Source organism: Momordica charantia (genome assembly GCF_013281855.1).
Source record: "Momordica charantia cultivar OHB3-1 chromosome 5 unlocalized genomic scaffold, Mcharantia_2.0 BLBB01000005.1, whole genome shotgun sequence".
Taxonomy (NCBI): domain Eukaryota; kingdom Viridiplantae; phylum Streptophyta; class Magnoliopsida; order Cucurbitales; family Cucurbitaceae; genus Momordica; species Momordica charantia.
This window is the reverse complement of record NW_028275163.1, coordinates 3,533,426-3,551,778: the sequence shown is the minus strand read 5'-3', so window position 1 is coordinate 3,551,778 and position 18,353 is coordinate 3,533,426. Positions and strand designations below refer to the sequence as shown.

Genomic DNA, 18,353 nt, shown 5'->3' with positions numbered 1-18,353 from the left:
TGCAAAAACCAAACCTCAATTGATCAAATATTAAAGTTTCATTTATCTCATTCAAATCAGTGATTTATAAGGGCTCTTTACCTACTAAATGGTAACTTTTACCAACTCAAATACCTATCCATGCTAACATTCTATTACGTATATTCGAAGATACACTATTTATTTGTTGAAAACAAGATAACCACAATAACTAAAAGGACCGGTATTTTAATACTAAAAATTAAAATAGATATTATGAAACACCGAATAAAAGTAAAGTTTAAAAACTAAAATATATCTATTTTAAAACAATCAAATAAATAAAATTTTAAATAGGTTGGATAACTATTTTATTTTTAATTTTACACTTTGAAAATTAAGTCGATAAGACATTACTTCCACGTACGTTTTAACTTGTCTTGTTATATATTTTGTTTTGTAACCATTGAAAGGATGATATTCCCATTGAATCATTGCAGAAGAAGCTTAATTTTTAATAAAATAGAGAAACAAAAACAAAACCATCCTAAAAAAACGAGCGTTAATTTAATTTTTTTTTTCAGAAAAGTAACAACTAATAAAGTAACGTTGTAAAAAAAAAAAGGCGCTAAATAGGGATTTGCATAAATTAAGAAGATCGTCTGGAAAATCCGAAAGTAAAAACGAAAGAAAACAAATGTTGGGAGGTTGAAAGAAATCCGTGTCCAGTCTCCACCTCTCCGGTGTTATGAATCCACCGGCGTGGTGTTGAGGTTCTTCACAAAACCCTTCGAAACCACCTTCTCCCCCTTTATCTCCTCTCAAATCCCTCTCTCCACTGCGCCTAGGGCTACCATGGCTCATGGTGGCTACGGCAAGCGCAGGGTCAACCCCGCCGCCCGCCGATCCAAGGCTTTGGCGGTGGACAAGAAGCCCAAGTCCGTTTCCCTCAAGAACCAGATTCGATCTGCTGAGCGCATGCTTCGCAAGGTTTTATTCCACTCCGACCTCTTTACTTGTTGAGTAGACATTGTAGTTCTTCTAGGTCCTTTTAGGGGGTTGGATTTGTTAACTGATCAGGGTTCTCTGTTTAGCTGTTGGGGGAGTTCGGAGAAGAGACTAGTTTGTTGAATTCCAACATCTTTTGATTTGGAAGTCGAGTTGCAGGTTTTATTGCGTATTGAACTCGATTCTTTGCAATATCCGGAGTTCAATGTCGAAATGATGCTTTATTAGGATAAGTGTCAACTTGTTATATAAAGTGAATCAAATATTGAGGTGAAGAGTGTGCTACAAGAATTTTTGAAAAGTAGGAGAGCCAAAGTGAGGTTTCCGTTGCGTATGGTTACTTGATGATTACTTTTAAATGACCCTTTTCCTTTCTCCAGATTTTACCTGCTGATGTGAGGGAGGCTCAAGAAAAGAAGTTGGAAGGACTTAGAAAACAGCAAGAAATTCAGTCCCGGTTGGCTGTTGAGCGCAAAATATTCTTGCGAGATAGGAAGATAAAATTTTTTGGTAATACTTGGTAATATTTTTTCTGTCATTTGATAGGGTTTGTGTTTCAAGCATGTGTCAGCTATTTATTTATTTATTTATTCTTTTAAAACTTTGTCCTTAATCCAGAGAGGAGAAAAATTGAAAGAAGAATTAGACGACTTGAAAAACTGCAACGTGCTCCATCTGGCCAGTTGCAAGATTCAGATATTGCAGATCAATTGTCTAAGTTGAAAGAGGATCTCGAATATGTCAGGGTATATCATAATTTTTTCCCTAAAATATGCATATATGTACATATACATATATGTATGCATGCATACATTCCTGTATTTATGTATGTATGGCAGAATTGATGCTTTGATATACAGGAGATCATCTAAATTTTATTGTAATTACGGCTTATTCTTCACTTTCATTGTGTTCGCCATCGTTGCAAATATTTACTATCTTCATTTTTATATTGCTAATAAAAATTCTTGGATAATGCCGAATTCTTTCATTATTGATTGATTTGTCTCTCACACCTTAGAGGAGGTATAAATTGTAGATTCAGCTATATGTGCTTTGTTATTTCCCCACTTACCCCTAGAAATAGGATTAACAATAGTTGCAGCAGTTGTAATGACAAGTATATACTTGGTTTTTCCATCATCCTCTGTAATTTCAGATGTGAATTTTTTTTATTTGAATGCAGTTCTTTCCCAAAACAGAAAAATATGTAGCTTTATTTACTGGAGGTGATGATTCAGACATGGTTGATAGGAGGAATAAGTTGCGCAAGCAGATTAAAGACAATCTGATTGCTGCTGCAGCCAGTGGAAAGGATTTAGAAGGTGGTCTCCTTACCACATCTGCTAGTGTTATTTTTCAAATTTTTATTTTAATTTCTTTTACCCTTTTCTGCCAAGTCGTTTGGTTTCATCTTAGAATATAGGTAGGTTTATGGGTGAATTTATGCATGCTCTGTATGTGTTCACTATTCTTAGGCACATGCAGCCCGAAACCAACAGCTCAACAATCAACCTTGCCCACCTAATTAAATATTTAAAAATTGACTTATTTAGGAGAATGTTTGAATATAGCCTTCTTTTGGAACCTTTGGCTTGAAAAAAATATGAGCACCTTCAGCAACAAGAGGAAGCCTTGTGAAAGTTCTTTTATTTAGTTTTACTGTTTTAGTGGCTGTTTTACTTACACTCTCCTTTAAGCCACTGTAGTTTGAATTTCATTTTAGCCACTTGAAAAACTTTTTATAATTTCGATTGGGAACAGGCAATGGTTTCGTGAGTTTAGTTGAGGTGTGGAAGCTGGTCCGGACACTCACATATATAAAAAAATTGTTTATTTATTATTTTTCCATTTTTACAAATTTTCATTCATTCCGAAAATTTGTCTCATATATATATATATATATATATATATATATGGATACGTTTTCCAATCTTTTGTATTTTGTGAAATAAGGATACATTTTCCCAATCTTTTGTATTTTGTGATTGTAGTTCCTTGTTAAGATCATGATATGTCCTTTTAATGATGTTGAATTGACTCGAACAGAGACTGGTAGTGAGGATGATGGATTACTTGACCTGAGTGAGGATGATTTCTTCTTATCTGGTAGCTCAAGTGATGAAGCAGATGCAGATGATGAATGGACTGATAAAAGTACAAGGTAGTAGGCATTGAAATTTCTTTCTAGTTCTTGTTTGATCATGTTTTGCAAGGGTCTTGGTATATTGAATGTTTATTCTATGCTTTGGCAGGGAACAGGCGTCCAGTACTTCTGGCAAAGCAGCATCTGGCATGTCCAGTGATGAAAGAAATCAGGTTCAGTTTTCTTGTGACTGTTGCTGTCTTGTAAATAGGATGTAATTCTTTGTATCTCATGTCCCCAACCTATTTTTCCATCTTCCTCTTATTTGGCTAGCATTTTTTGTAGAGGCAGATTTCTGCTAGAGCCTTAATGCCGCCGCCTCGTCCAACCAAATCATTCCCGAGTTCCGCTCAAGCTCGGTTAAAAACTGGATCTTCATTGAGAAAATTTTCAACAGATCAGAGGGCTGAGGTTTCTACATCCAGCAATACATCAAGTGGTAGAAGTGGATCCTCTTTTAAGCCTAGGGGATCCTCAAACTCCTCGCATACAGGTCAGAGCAGTAATATTAGTTCCAATTCCGATGCTCACAAACCCCGAAGAAAGAGGAGGCCAAAGAAGAAGAAACATCAGGTGAGAAAAAAACGTCAAAATTGCAAAAATCCACTCTTGTACTCTCTATCTGCAGTTCAACCTGAATATGTTAACTTGATATTGAATGCTGGAAAACAAGTTTCAATCCCTATTCTCAGATTCCTTATAAGTTGTGGCTTTGGGCCTTTCTCTGACGAATTATTGATTTCCATGTGATTGTTGTGGAAGTACTTTTTACTTATTGGCCAATCCCTTTTTTTTTTACAGGCATGATAGATTGGCCTCGTCGCCCTGTAACCTTCATTACAAGCCTAAACATGACTTCTGAAGCGGTTTCAATGACTTTTATGGCGATTTGCTGCACAATATACTAGGAGCTTGAGAAATCATTTCATTTAGTTCTGAAATGATTTAATGATCTTTTAATATCATGTTCTCCCTTTTTTTTTTCCTTTCTAAATCATCAGATAATTCATAGGTTTTGGGTTGTTTCTTTCCTTTCTATACAGTTTAAACTTGTATTTGGAACTTGAATCTCTTATATACCATGCTTCTTGTGTGGCCTTTGTCAACAGTTTATTTAGCAACACACTAGTTTAACACTTTTTTTTTTTTTTGAAGAACTTCTGTGGTCATGTAATGATATTGTGAAGTGAAAATATTTTACTTGATTAGCTATGTTATTCAATTATAATCTTAGAAAATTAAACATTTTTCACAATTGAACTTTGTATTCAAATAAATGGTGTGCACAAAAATTGTTTAAAATCAATTTAACACCCGCGGTAAAGTAAAATTACTCTCTTCAAAGCAAGTAGGATTTTCAGTGTGGTGTTTAGTCGAGAAACACTCCATTTGAGTGAAAACTCAAACCTCTACTCTTGTCTACCCGACCAAAAATGTCCAAATCAAAATATAGATAAATTGAATAAATATTGTTGTAAAAGTTAGAGAAATTAAAAATTAGTAAAAAATATATAAATTAACAAATAAAGGTTTTTCTATTTTTAAATAAGTTAAAAATGATTAATATTAATATTATATATATTATCGATGTTTTCGTTATATTTTGTTTCTAATTTAGCTGGCACTCAACATTCATTTCAGAAAAAAAGAATTTTCTTTCTTATTTATTACTTTTGTAAAACCCTATAATTGAATATCAACATCTGTACCTTCCCGGAGATTGGGATTTTGGAGCGGAGGAACTGAGAAGACATTTAAAATAAATATAAAGGAAAAAAGAAAAGAAAAAAAGGAAGAAGATGAAGAGCAGCAGAGGAGGAAGCTGATCTTCAGAGTCTCTAAGCACCGGAAGGAAAAACCAGAGTGGGAGACTCTAATGGAACCTCCTTCAGCTCAGCTTCCTATTTTCTACCTCTTGCTTTTAGTCTCAATTTCATCACCCATTTTCATACAAAATTCTCTAGCTGATGGTGTCACTCCTCACGAAGCCAAACAACTCAGAGATGAGGTACTAATTCCTTTTTCTTTCTTCCCCAATCAATCGTGTAGCAGAACCCCATTAACGAACCAAAATCAATTAATCCCTTCTTCATTTCGATACCCTCTAAGCCATAAATATTCTCTATCTCTTGTCTTTGGATAAGAAACAATTTCATCTATCTCATATTGGGTAAGCTCGTCGGGTGGCTACATTGTTGGATATTGAATGGTGAAACTTTTGGCAAATTGAATCCGTTGTTCCTGATTAGTAATCGAACATTTTTTTTTAAATTGCTCTTATAATAAATCTCTAATCTTCGTCCAACCTGCAAGTATTTTTTCTTTATTGTCTTTGTGATACTTATGATCTTGAATTGGATTATATTTTTACACATGCCTGTTGAACTGGCATTGAAGGACGACAATTCTTCTAAAAACTTCACAATTATACCACAGAATTACCTTGAGTTTCACCGTTTTTGTGGAGGGAGGATAGGCATGCGAGATTGGAGTTAGCGGTTTTATGTAATTATTTGACAATTTAGAAATACGGGTCTGTTCTGGAATCGTTTGTTGATGACCTGTCTCTATTTCTCTAATGTTCACTTATTTTCAGTTTATTATAAGCTAGACATAATTGCCATGTAGGTACGTGAAATGTTTTATCACGCCTTCAATGGATATATGAAGCATGCTTTTCCCCTCGATGAATTAAGACCTTTATCGTGTGAAGGAGAAGACTCACTTGGTGGTTATGCCCTGACTTTGGTAAGCTGATTCCTTCTGTTTAATGTTATACATCCAAATAATAAATTAATGAGGTAGAGTTGTCGTATTGAAATAATGATGACGATGTCTCCCTCATTTTGTTGTCACAGATCGATTCATTGGACACACTGGCTTTGCTTGGTGATCGGGAACAATTTGCTACATCTGTTGAATGGATTGGTAAAAATCTTCGGTTCGATATAGTGAGTAATGTACATTTTTGTGGGGGTTGCTGTCTTGATTAGCTAGTTAGGGTTAAAATCTGTCTGAAAGTCTTTTTGACAGGATCACTATCTGGATAATGGTTTTTAATCCTATTAGATAATTATGATTACAAATTTCTCTTTCTTTCACCTTCCGCTGTGTGATGAAAGTACATATTGAGCAACTTCTTCAGCATGTGGTTTTTATATAAAACCAAGTTCTTTTGGTCTTCGAGTTTTAGACCCCAACCTCTATTGTAGGTGTCTTAAGTGGTTTCTTCTTGGATGTTTGGTTCATGAACATCATTTCCGACAGAGACCATACCATATTTGCAACCAATAGCCACCTAGGTCAAAATCCTGGGTTTTCAACTTGAAACAGAAAATTATTGCTTCGGCTTCCAATTGAATGTGGTGGTTTGCTTTGGAAAGAGATTCTCTCTGGCATTATATAATAACAAGAAAATTTGCAAGAGGTGCAAGGGGTTGGTGACTAAAAGAAACCTCAGCAAAAGAAGTCCTTGCAAAAGAGGGCCTCTTTCTGTTTAAGGTCATCAATGGTTAAAGACTTTGCTTATCGAAAGATAGTTGGAGAATAACCATCCACTAAGTAGTATCAAAGGTGCTCACCTACCTAGAATTTAATATCCTACTAATTATCTTGGCTCTTGTGAGATTATGCTAACTGGCCCAGACACTCACAGATGTCAAAAGAAAAAAAATCATCAATTGCGTGTTGTCACTAACACTTGTGTATTTACTGACACAATTTTTACAATCATATTATGATTTCCTAGTTAAGGAATACAATAGTATTGGTTACTTAATACTCAGTCCTAGTTGGGGAATTATATCACGTGTTCTAACATTTTATATATCACTCAAATAGAAGGTCATTTCAGTCTTGAATCATTGTAATTCTAAAATGACCTATATGTTCAACTATAATCTTTCTTTTGTAACTACAGAATAAAACAGTATCTGTCTTTGAGACGACCATTCGAGTTCTTGGAGGTTTACTTTCAGCTCATCTCATTGCAAGCGACCACACAACGGTATTATTTTTATTTTTAATTTTTTTTTCCAAACTTCATCTGTGTTGTTTACTTGTTTTGTAATTAAAATTTTTTAAACTCTGATGGCATTGGCTAGATCAAGGTTCTGTATGCACAGTCAACTAGAATATTGTTTTCATGCATAGTGCACCTATAGTTGTCAAAATATCATTCAAAAACAATTTCCAATGTCTCACCAAAGTTGAGCACTTGGGTTGAGAAGTGGTGGGCATCAAATATCTTGACGAAGGGAAAGCACAGAATGAGGGTATGCCTATGAACTATTTTTAGAAAATTTCCCCTCTTGAAAATAAAACTATTTTAAAAACAATGATCAAGTGGTTTGTAAAGGTTTATTGTGTACTTGAAAAATCATTACTCATAAGCCTGTGATTTTAAAATGAAGAACATATCCATTTGTCTTTAAAAAATTGCCACCCATGAGAACATATTAAAAAGAAACTTAGAGAAAACAACTTTTAAAAACGGTAAAACAAATATGTTTTCACTAAAATTTTTATTCTAAAAACCAAAATATGTTTTTTCAAAAGTAGCTCTTAAACAACCATAAGATATGGAATTTTTTTAAGATGAGCCTATAGCTAAATATTTACATGCCCTGTTGGTGAGGTCAACTCTGCTTCTTTGATATGCATTGAACCTGTGAGGTCCTTTAGTTAGGTTAACAGTTTGGATAGCGATCAATTGGCAAATTGTAACCCAAGTTCTTTTAAGAGGCTTTTTTTCAAGTCAACTTTTTTCCATCATGTTCATGATGGTACATTCTCAATATTGTATTTCTACTATAGTGCAAATATTCGTTTAAAGATCAGCACAGTATATTTCTGATTCCATTTCTGGAATTTGTTGTAGCTAGTTTATCCATTGTTATTATGTGTAGTTGTTAAATGTTTAAATATGGATATCTGATTGACTCCCTCCCATCCTACAGGGCATGAAAATTGCTTCATATGAGAATCAATTGCTTAACTTAGCGGAGGATTTGGCTCGAAGATTACTGCCTGCATTTGACACTCCTACAGGTTTTGCTCTTGATACTATCTGTTGTAGAGTAATTATGCTCACATGAACTGAGCATATTTTGCAAGCTTTCCACCTGAAAGTTTATTACTTTTTCTCCCGTTTTTTATCTACAGAAAAAGGATGATTTCATTACAGAGGAGACAGCATACACATTAAAAAGCAAAAAAGCAAAAAAAAAAAAAAAAAACTAACTCAATTGCTTATGTAGATTGAGTTTTGACCGAATCTTAATTATTGGCATTTTCAGTTCTACCTTCAGCATATGCTTTTCATTGTTATTTTCTGGTTGCTTGTTTTATAATTCTTTTGTGCTGCGGGAGGCTTAAGTTTGTTTTGAAGTTTCTCATGGTAGAGTATGGCATGGGAAACCAGATGTTTGTGGGATTTCATTATTCAAGAAGCAAAGCAGATTTTCCAAGTCATTACTTCCGTGAACTTTAGCTGAAAAGAATTTATTTGGGTGCCATAGACCAAGTTTATCAGCCATTTGTGGCTTTTATGTTGACAGTCTATTTTGTCATATAATGCAGGAATTCCATTTGGATCAGTTAACCTATTGTATGGAGTTGATGAACATGAAAGCAAGGTGAAACTTCTCGTCCTTTTCTTATACATGTGAAATTTAATGATCAACTAGAAAAGCATGCTATCCATTTAAGTTTTGAAAAGGAAATCGCATTGCTTGAAAATAGTTTCTTCTGCCCTACATTAGTACACTTGAGGACTGATGCGAGATGCAGTTGCCTCATATAATTTCTGAGAACTGTTCTTGTGAATTCCATCTTTCATCTTTTTGAAGTGGTTCTAATCTAGAGTTTCTCCTGTCTCTCAGATAACATCAACAGCTGGTGGTGGGACCTTGACTTTGGAATTTGGAGTTCTTAGTCGTTTGACAGATGATCCAAGTGAGTGTCGTGACCTTAATTTGAAGAGACTCTTTTGTCTTAATTGATACCATTATAACCCAATTTGTGGCTGCACCTGCATTTGCTCTATGACACTTCACAACTCACACCTTAATATAGATTCTTAAAGCTCTTAATTTACTAATTTTTGGGCGGTTTGGAGCTTTTGGTCACTAAATGGTACTGATAACTAAAAGACAATCTGTTCCTTGCGTCTGCATACCTTGGTTGCTTGTATATATATATTTTGGGTATTTGTGCTGTTCACTGTTAAATTGATTCAGTTAACACCAGCAAGTCCATACTATTATAATTTTAGGGCAGAAGTTACCCATCATAAGTTGGTATCTTTGTTAAGCTTATTTGGCTGTCGCTAACACCACATCCAAGTCTTTCAAGAACAATATTGAGAGTTTGAATAAATTATTATTACTCTCCTAAGTCCTAGGTTATTTTATGATTCACATAACAATAAAAAGATCTTGTTTTCTATTTCGACCATGTCTGCCATCATATAACCATAAATTCCTATGGGGCTGTGTCTCATTAGATTTAATGTCTTCTTATGGGGCTCTGTCTCTAAGTTTTTTTGTAATTATCAGCTAGGTTTTATTCTTTTGGATTGGAAGCCCTTTCTTTAGGTTGGGCTCCTCTTTCGGGGCTTTTGTTTTTGTATACCCGTGTATATATTTTCTGTTTTCATTAATCTCAATGAAATCTTCGGTTTCTAATAAAAAAAAAATCCTAGATTTGAGCTGCGTAAATCTCTATTCCATGAGATAGACCACCCAACCAAATTGAGAAGGCCAATCACTCTTTTACACTCTAGTACCTTAAGGCTTAAAGTTGACAACTAACTCTCTGCTCAAGTCCTCATTCCTATATATATACCCAGTTCAAATCTAACTAATTGTCAGACCTATAATTGTACGTTTCCCCCTCCTAGAGTACACGGTTAATTGGATGCCTAACGTTATGTTCATGAATTGATCCAATGATGAAAGAATACTATGGTGCAACTGATCCGAGCCTTCCTATGGACCATTTGGTGAGAAAGGAATAACAGGATCTTCAACAACAAATCCCTCCCTTTCAACAGATTCTATGATCAAGTTTTTGTTTTGGCTTTGGGATGGTGTAAATTATTTTATTCTCCTTTCTCAGATTGTAGTCTTAGCAAATTTTTGATTGATTGGAAAGCTATTTTGTAATTGGAATATCTCCCTCTATTGTATATTTCATATCATCCATGAAATATCTTTTTCTTACCCACAAAAAACGGAATTGCTCCAGTGAAGGATAGCTACAACTTCTGATATTTATATTGTGACTCATGATAAAATTATTTTCATTCTTATTTCAAGAGAAACTTGACGGGAGAACCTTATTAAAAATGACTCCACTGAACAAGTTCAAAATTTGAATTATTTGTCATTCTTTTCTTTCTTACCCTCTCAAACTTGTTGCTTGATGCTTGGCAAGTATCTATAGACATGTATCATATATGGCAGCTTTAGAAAGTTGGTTGACTACCATTTCAACTCTGAAAACTTAGTCAAAGTGTTCCATAAGATTTCACACATTCATTTGCAATTGGAACGCAGTTTTTGAACAAGTAACAAAGAATGCAGTCCGTGGACTATGGGCACGCCGTTCAAAGCTTAATTTAGTTGGTGCACATATTAATGTTTTTACAGGTGAATGGACACAAAAGGTAACATTCATGTCAATGAAAATCAATAATATATGCATTACATGTTCATTTTGTTGATGCTCGATAGTTGCAGACCACAATAGTTTATGCAGTTCTCTGAACTCTTCTCCTGGCATGAATAGCAGAAATGATTAGATTGGAGGGAAGTTTATGATAATTGAAAATTTTATATCCTGATCTTACTTATTTTTCAATCTAACTATACTTTCTATTGGTCATTTTTGCTTGGGCCTTTCACGGTAAACTTAGCAATGTTAGCATAACTTGGAGCAGAGGACTTGGATTGTGAAAAAAAAACACTTGATTGAATACTATCTGAGCCTTTCTGGGGGAGCTATGGTTGGAATGAAAGAACAAGATCTTTTTAGAGACTTTTAAAGATTCGGTGGAAATTCAAACACTTACTGGATCTGTTGCTTCCTTCTTTTGCATTTTAGATAAACATTTAGCAATTATTGGAAACCTGTATTTAATATCTCTTAAAGAAGTTCTTGTAAGCTATTTAAGTCGGGGTCTCCCACTTTTTGTACCTCTATAAATCCAATAGAAATAAAAATTTTCTTTGTTGCCAAGAAGAGGACGACTATTTTGAAATTATGGTATTTTCAGCTTTGCAGGGGGCGATGGCAGATTTCTAGTCTCTTTATTAGGTGGAACTTATTATTATTATTTTTCCCTTCCCTTTTGAAGATTTATTTTCTTCTGCATTTCTCTTGAAATTAACTTAGTAAACACTTGTTTGCTTACAATTACTATAAACACATTTCCTTTGAAATATTTGATGAAGATGTTAGCTCTTGTTTTAGTCTGGCTAAGAAAAATACTCAGTAAATATGTTACCAAGGAAAAGGAAAAAAAGAAAAGAAAAGAAAGGATACATGAATTCATGAGTCCTGCAGTATCCTTTTTCTTTCTCTATAAGTCTAACACATAGTTCTCTCTCTCCCTCTCGCTCTCTTAAGCTCGTTCATGAATTCATGAGTCCTACGGTATCCTTTTTCTCTCTCTACAAGTCTAGCTCTCTCTCTCTCATCTCCCTCTTTCTTGTTTACTGTTTTTGGATCTAATGAAAAATCTGTTATCCTAAAAGAATCTACCCTTCATATCTTGTCTTGCAGGATGCAGGTGTAGGTACGAGCATTGATTCTTTCTATGAGTATTTATTGAAGGTTGGTAACTACTTAACGTTCAAATTAAGATACTATAGTTGTGAACTCTTATGAAGTGTTATTATTTCAATGCAGACTTTCTTTTGGCCATGCTCATGTTAAAGTTGGAATTGTATCTTTATGTGGTCCAAAAAACATAGAAGGGACTTAATATTATTCATGATACTTTTGATTTCGGAGTTCTTATCTTTTAGCCTAATATTCCAAAACAGTTTTTGAGCAACATCTTGGCATTCTAAGGATGCTTCTAATGACGGATTCATAGATTAATGCACTTCCAATATAGTTATTAATTCATATATCCTCTGCTGCTCAGCGAGGATAATGAAAATTCTAGCTTTAACACTTTGTTTATGCAGTTGCACCATGATTGAATCAATCACTTCTGCTTTCATGAGAAGTTTCTGCTGCTTTTGTTTCATCAATTTATTATCTTTCCTTAAGCACAGCAATTGGTTCCTATTGATAAATGGACAATACATAGTTTTTACTTCATCTGGCTTTAAACTTTAGGCAATTGTACTGATGTCTTGTCTTCAATAATCATCCTATGGTATAGTGCCAAATGATTGATTTTGCAAGTATTCAATAAGGATCTCCTTATGCAAGCTCGAATAGATTGGTATACAACAATACGAGTAGAAGTGTCAATACATGCATCGCTAATCCCAGTCCATAACCCTGAAAGTTTTCTTACTGTTATTTTTTTTGGTAATAAATGCTTTTAGGCTTACCTTCTGTTTGGAGACGAAGAGTACCTATTCATATTTCAAGAAGCTTACGGAGCTGCAATGCATTATCTATTCAATGACCCTTGGTGGGTTTATGCATACGATGTCAAATCGTGGGGAGGATATTTTATTTTCCCTCCTTTAATTTTTGATTTTTAAAATGATGAATGAACGTGTCTTAAATTTGATACTGAGACTGGTTTTTAATCCATCATGTAGGTATGTTGAGGTAAATATGGACTCAGCAGCACTCGTCTGGCCGTTATTCAACAGTTTGCAGGCATTCTGGCCAGGGCTTCAGGTTTTTGGGCTTTCAATTGTGTATCATGTTTTCTGTAGTTATCTAAATTCTACTTCAAAAACAAAAGTTAGATAAATTCTTTTATTTGTCTTGAAAGGTTCTGGCAGGGGATATTGACCCTGCAATTCGAACACATGCTGCATTTTTTAGTGTCTGGAAAAGATATGGATTTACACCTGAGGGTTTCAATCTTGCTTCGCTCAGTGTTCAGGTATCTTAATTTTCAATGCTGTATATGAAGTCACAAGTAATACGTTTTACTTCCTGTTATTATTATCATTATTATTGCAACTGCTTAAGATTTCGTGCTGCTACAGTTTCCATTTCTTTATTGTATTATTTTGATAAGAAGTGTTGGAAGTTGTTATTTATTTGTATTCGTACCTTAGCTGTAAGCATTTCCAGATAGGAAGGTCATATAATAAACTGATTTTTACTCCCACAAAGGTAGGAGTCTGGATTGCGGAATTCATAAAGATGGGGACGAACATGTCTCCATTTTGTTTGCCTGTCAGTATGTCCTAGTTAATGTCATATTCATTTCTAATGTCCGTACCTATACTTCTCATATCTGCTTCTTGAGCCTGCATCTACCCACCTCTGTTTATGTGCATGAGTTTGTATATATACACATATGGTCATTGGTAGGGCCTTTGTCCTCTATTAAGGTTCTTTTTTCCTTCAGCTTCTTCTGAAAAATATAGTAGTTCAGAAACCTATAATCTGATAAACCTAAGATAAAAACTGCAACTTACATTTTACCTTGTCATGTTCCTGTGGTGTTGCTTCTCTAATTTACCTCATGTGTCCATTATAATTGAGATTTTATTTTTTATTTCCTCTGTATAATTATATATCCAATTCATTGTGAATTCTTGTAGCATGGGCAGAAAAGTTATCCACTGCGTCCAGAATTAATAGAGAGCACTTATTGGCTCTATAAAGCCACCAGAAATCCCAGGTGAGCTCTGATCTTGTGTATACTGGTCCTGCTAAACTCTAGTGTAAGAAGGAACGTAGTATTTACATAAAATTCATAAAAGTTGTGGATCTACTAGCCTTCTTTAATATCTCCTTTCATTTCTAATGGGGGTAGAAAAAAATGATTAATATAATAGCTTCACTTTTGAATCAACTAGCAATTCTAGCAGAAAGTGATTGACTATTCATTTTTGAAAGATGAAAATGATTCAAATTGTGAACGTTGGAAATCTAGAACTCCAATCCGGAATGCTTTAGATCACAGATTCTTCTGTATTCCTGTTTGCCACCTAAACATCTTTGGTATTTCAAATTTGTTGATGTGTATGTACTATTCTGTGGCACCGAATTTCGCCTTGAAATTGTTCCATGTCTGACATCTTTTTCTATAGATACCTTGATGCCGGACGGGACGTGGTTGCTAGTTTGCAATATGGAGCCCGATGCCCATGTGGATATTGTCATATATCAGATGTTGAGATTCACAAGCAAGAAGACCACATGGAAAGCTTCTTCCTTGCTGAAACGGTGAGGAAAATCTTCCCCCACAAATCCTCACAGACACACAAGCACACAAAAAACAAAAAGAAAAAAAGAGGAGAAAAGAACATTGCTTTACTTCTGTTACTTTTTGTATTAGGTTAAATACTTGTGGCTTCTTTTTGACTTGGCTGCGGGTCCTGACAACCTTGTGGAAAATGGTCCATACAAGTAAGTTATAGGTTCTTTTAAGTTCTATGTTTTAATGGGACACCCATTGTCTGTACCTTGATTTGCTATATTTTTAAAAGCAACTAAGCATGAATTCCTTTTATAGGTATGTTTTTAGCACAGAAGGCCACTTATTGCCTGCAACCCCTCAAATATCCCTAGTTAGGGAACATTGTTCATATCTTGGGGCTTTTTGTAAAAGTAGTGTGGACCCTGAATCTGGTAAGACAAATAATGCTACTGATGTCGAAGAAGCCAATGTTAGTACATTCTCTGAGGGAACAAGTTCAATAGAAATTTCATCAAGCTCTGATTTTTCTGAGTTGACATCAACAACCGTGCTGATCAGGGTAATAGGTTCAACCTCTTTAAGCTTGATTTATACTGCTCTCTTAATTCATTCATACCACAGCCTTTTTTCTCACTTGGGTATCATTGGTTTAGACTATTATAAAGGAGACATATTTGCATCTACTGTCGGATCTATGTACCATGAACGGATACTTAGAGTCGTTAGAGGTGTTTGTTGGTTATATGTACCTGATGATGGAAGAGAATTAATTAAATAGGTAAAAGAAATACCAAAAGGGAAGTGCCATCATAAATTAATGCAATTCCAAACAGCCGTTAGGCCATGGGCAGATTAAATTGGGTTGATCTTTTACCATATAGATTCTTATTGTTATGTCACGCAGGGGGTCTGTCCAGGACTGACTCACGGGCAGAAGTTTGGTATAACATATGTTGGGTCAACGACCACAGATGACGAGTCTGTTAGCGAAAGAGAAACTATCGAAAGACATTCGACAGTGGTTGTAACCAATTCAAATTCTGGTCATTCGACATCTGACGAAAAAAACCATGTTAATTCTCAAGAGCGAAGGGAGGAGAACATATCGAATGATCCACATTCCATTTGAGGAAACCATTTTTTTGATATTCTTTGGAATGACATAAGAACTGATTGCACCTGCCTTCTGCTTCTTGATGGATCTCTGTAAAACTTCCCTGGGTTATAATTCTTGGAAGCTTGAGGGATTTTCACCGTTAATTGATTTTACAACATCACACAAGGATTGAGAGATATTCAGTCATTGTTGTTAGAGTGAAAAGAGAGCCAGTAGTCAAACCCGCACACATACGAACGAGCTTTCGTTGTTTTACAGATTAAAGTTTTCGAGTTCGTGCAGATAATGCTGAATGAGGCATTGACATTTTAATCATTATGGCCATTGTAACATAAAATTACTGCTTTGTAGTATAGTTTTTTCTACAGAAGCCAGATTTTTGTGTTTGATTATGGTTGATTCAGGGATGGATATTTATTCACATTGAAGTAATCAGATCTATTTTATTTCTATGTTGACTATGAACTTGGACTGGTAGGAGCCAAAAGTTTACCATTTCATCTAACATTGAAATTCACCTGTTGATCTGACAGCATTGTCCAACAAGGATGAAAAAAGTTTCATTTTGTCTTTAAAGTTAATAGTTTTTTGTTTCCTAATAATATTTTGAATTATAATTCTATGTAATACTCATCGTGGCACATACCTGTTAGACAAATATCGAGTTGGTTTGACATGATGTGACAAACAACAGGTTGAAAAGAGTGGACAATGTAACATACTTATTTTTTATTTATTTATTTTTTTTGAGAATGGGGAAATTCGAACTTATAACTTGTTGGTTAGAAACTAGTACTAATTACCGCTAATTAAACTTATGCTTCCTAACATACCTATTTCTTAAAGAAAATATCATATTTTTTCAACTCCATATCAAATTAGTCAACATTTATTTAATCAAGTTAGTCAACATTTATTTAATTTAGTTTAAAGATTAAATTTGTAATTTAAAGAGAAATTATATAATCCTAATACAATGAATGTTGAGAGTCGTTACTTTTTATCATTTCGAAGGACAGAAGTTGTTTTATTCTGTTACCCAAATGAATCCAAACATCTTAACTGAACCCAAAATTACTTTAAATATGGAGTATTAATTAAGGATGTCGGATTATGGTGTTGGATAAATTAAGTTAATCTACAGACCGACAACATATTATTACATTAAAACCCAACAGATTTTCTAAGATTCCTACATAAATATGACCTCGTAAATCTCATCTTTTATTAATTAGCTTAGGAATCAGAATCACATTCAGTGCATTCTGCAATTCCAGTAGGAAAAAAAAAAGGACTGAAAAAAGAGAAAAAAAAATTAAAATTAAAATATGAATAGTTCCATGAAACAAAAAGTAGAGAGCGTAATTTAGGTTTTGTCTTTCGGTCTCCAAATTCATCACCAGAAATAGAATATTATATTTGAAAGAAAGAAGTTTTTTTTTTCTTTTCTTTTTTTTTTTTTTTACAAACTCCAAAATATATGCTCGTTGCTCGATAAGATTTGCTGAAGTATATCAATATATTAATAATGTTACACTTTCAATTGGTGGGATTTCTTTTGGAGTGGCTGAAAACTTTAACATAAAATGGTGGGATTTAAAAAAAAAAAGAAAAAGAAAAAAAGAAGAAAAAAAAAAAGAGAAATTGTCAGAAGGCAGAACACAAAAAGGTTTTCTCTAAAAAGTATTTTTAAGTCTTACTTTAACAATTAGGAATAGATAATTCAGAAGTTTAGAGTTCAAATTCTTGAGTCATAGGTTTGAATTTGGGAAAAAAGAATTCGTTTTCTTTTTCAATTTATGTTATTGGATTATGAGTCAATTTTAACTAAAAAATTTTTTATTTAATTAAATTGAAATTTGTAAGTGGGATAAGTAAAACTAATGCCTAATTTAAAATGTAGTCAACAAAATAATTACAATCCAACACCTTAAACCTAGCTGTTAAAACACTTAAAAGCAATCTCAAACTCAAAAATCAAATAGCAAATGTAAAACTCAAGCTTAAATGGTAAAAAAAAAAAAAAAAAAAATCAAATGTTCTTAACCAGTACAAGTTTAAATTTCGACCCTCTTGTTGAAATTATAATATTCTAAAAAGAAAAATCTAGCCACAATATTAGTTCTCTTCTTTCAATATTTATCCTATTCAACTAATGTATAAGTTTATGATAATCTTAAACCTATTTAGAGAAGGAAATCATTTTTTCTTACCTATGTATATATTTATTTCAGTAGTCAATCATAACGTTAGAATTTTCAATGTTATCAAATTACACTTAATTATTTAATTATTTTTCAAAAAAGGGATGTGGCTAGCTATAGGTACTTTTTTTTTTACTTTATTGAGACAATTTTTTTATTACCTTAACATTGTAGCTTAATTTTGAGTATTTTGGACGTTGGTTTAATGGTTAGTTTTTGGACAATTTTTTAGTCTAATTTTGAAAAAGTATCGATGAAATTGGTTGCTTGATAATATTTACAGCACTTTTAATTTTATTGATATTATATTCCCTCATTTTATGCCTAAAATGAAAAAAAAAAAAAAAGAAAAGGAGCAGACAGAAAAGAAAAAAAAAAAGATTGTTTTAAACTAAACATAATCATTATATCATGTGTGTGTCTGATGAAGCCCCTTTAAAACCAAACATATATTTGGCTTTACATTATTATTTTAATGAAAGTGAAACTTTATTGCTCATTCAACCCATAATTCTGCCCAATAAAATTAAAGTGAAACTTCTTTCTTTATTTAAACCCAAAAAAAAA

At 33.6% G+C, this 18,353-nt stretch overlaps 2 protein-coding genes across 4 annotated transcripts; both read left to right on the top strand.

Annotated features, from left to right (window-relative positions):
• The first annotated feature begins 620 nt into the window (after positions 1 to 620).
• On the top strand, positions 621 to 4,220 carry LOC111016416 (rRNA-processing EFG1-like protein (DUF2361)). 2 transcript variants are annotated; one of them, XM_022291818.2, is made up of 8 exons: positions 621 to 948; positions 1,347 to 1,476; positions 1,585 to 1,712; positions 2,153 to 2,291; positions 3,016 to 3,130; positions 3,222 to 3,285; positions 3,398 to 3,685; positions 3,914 to 4,220. In XM_022291818.2, the coding sequence occupies exons 1-8, from the start codon at positions 814 to 816 to the stop codon at positions 3,917 to 3,919; spliced, it is 1,005 nt and encodes a 334-aa protein (XP_022147510.1). In that variant the 5' UTR covers positions 621 to 813; the 3' UTR covers positions 3,920 to 4,220. The 2 variants fall into 2 exon arrangements, with proteins under 2 accessions (XP_022147510.1, XP_022147511.1); XM_022291819.2 differs by having other exon boundaries at positions 622 to 948; positions 3,404 to 3,685.
• Positions 4,221 to 4,823: 603 nt separating this feature from the next.
• LOC111016308 (Glycosyl hydrolase family 47 protein) lies at positions 4,824 to 16,032 on the top strand. Of its 2 annotated transcripts, none has more exons than XM_088124152.1 (17): positions 4,824 to 5,120; positions 5,741 to 5,860; positions 5,971 to 6,063; positions 7,032 to 7,118; positions 8,071 to 8,161; positions 8,693 to 8,748; positions 8,995 to 9,067; positions 10,672 to 10,781; positions 11,900 to 11,950; positions 12,679 to 12,794; positions 12,901 to 12,982; positions 13,080 to 13,193; positions 13,864 to 13,943; positions 14,356 to 14,491; positions 14,604 to 14,674; positions 14,781 to 15,024; positions 15,370 to 16,032. In XM_088124152.1, the coding sequence occupies exons 1-17, from the start codon at positions 4,989 to 4,991 to the stop codon at positions 15,592 to 15,594; spliced, it is 1,881 nt and encodes a 626-aa protein (XP_087980278.1). In that variant the 5' UTR covers positions 4,824 to 4,988; the 3' UTR covers positions 15,595 to 16,032. The 2 variants fall into 2 exon arrangements, with proteins under 2 accessions (XP_087980278.1, XP_022147340.1); XM_022291648.2 differs by having other exon boundaries at positions 4,825 to 5,120; positions 12,679 to 12,767.
• Positions 16,033 to 18,353: the final 2,321 nt, after the last annotated feature.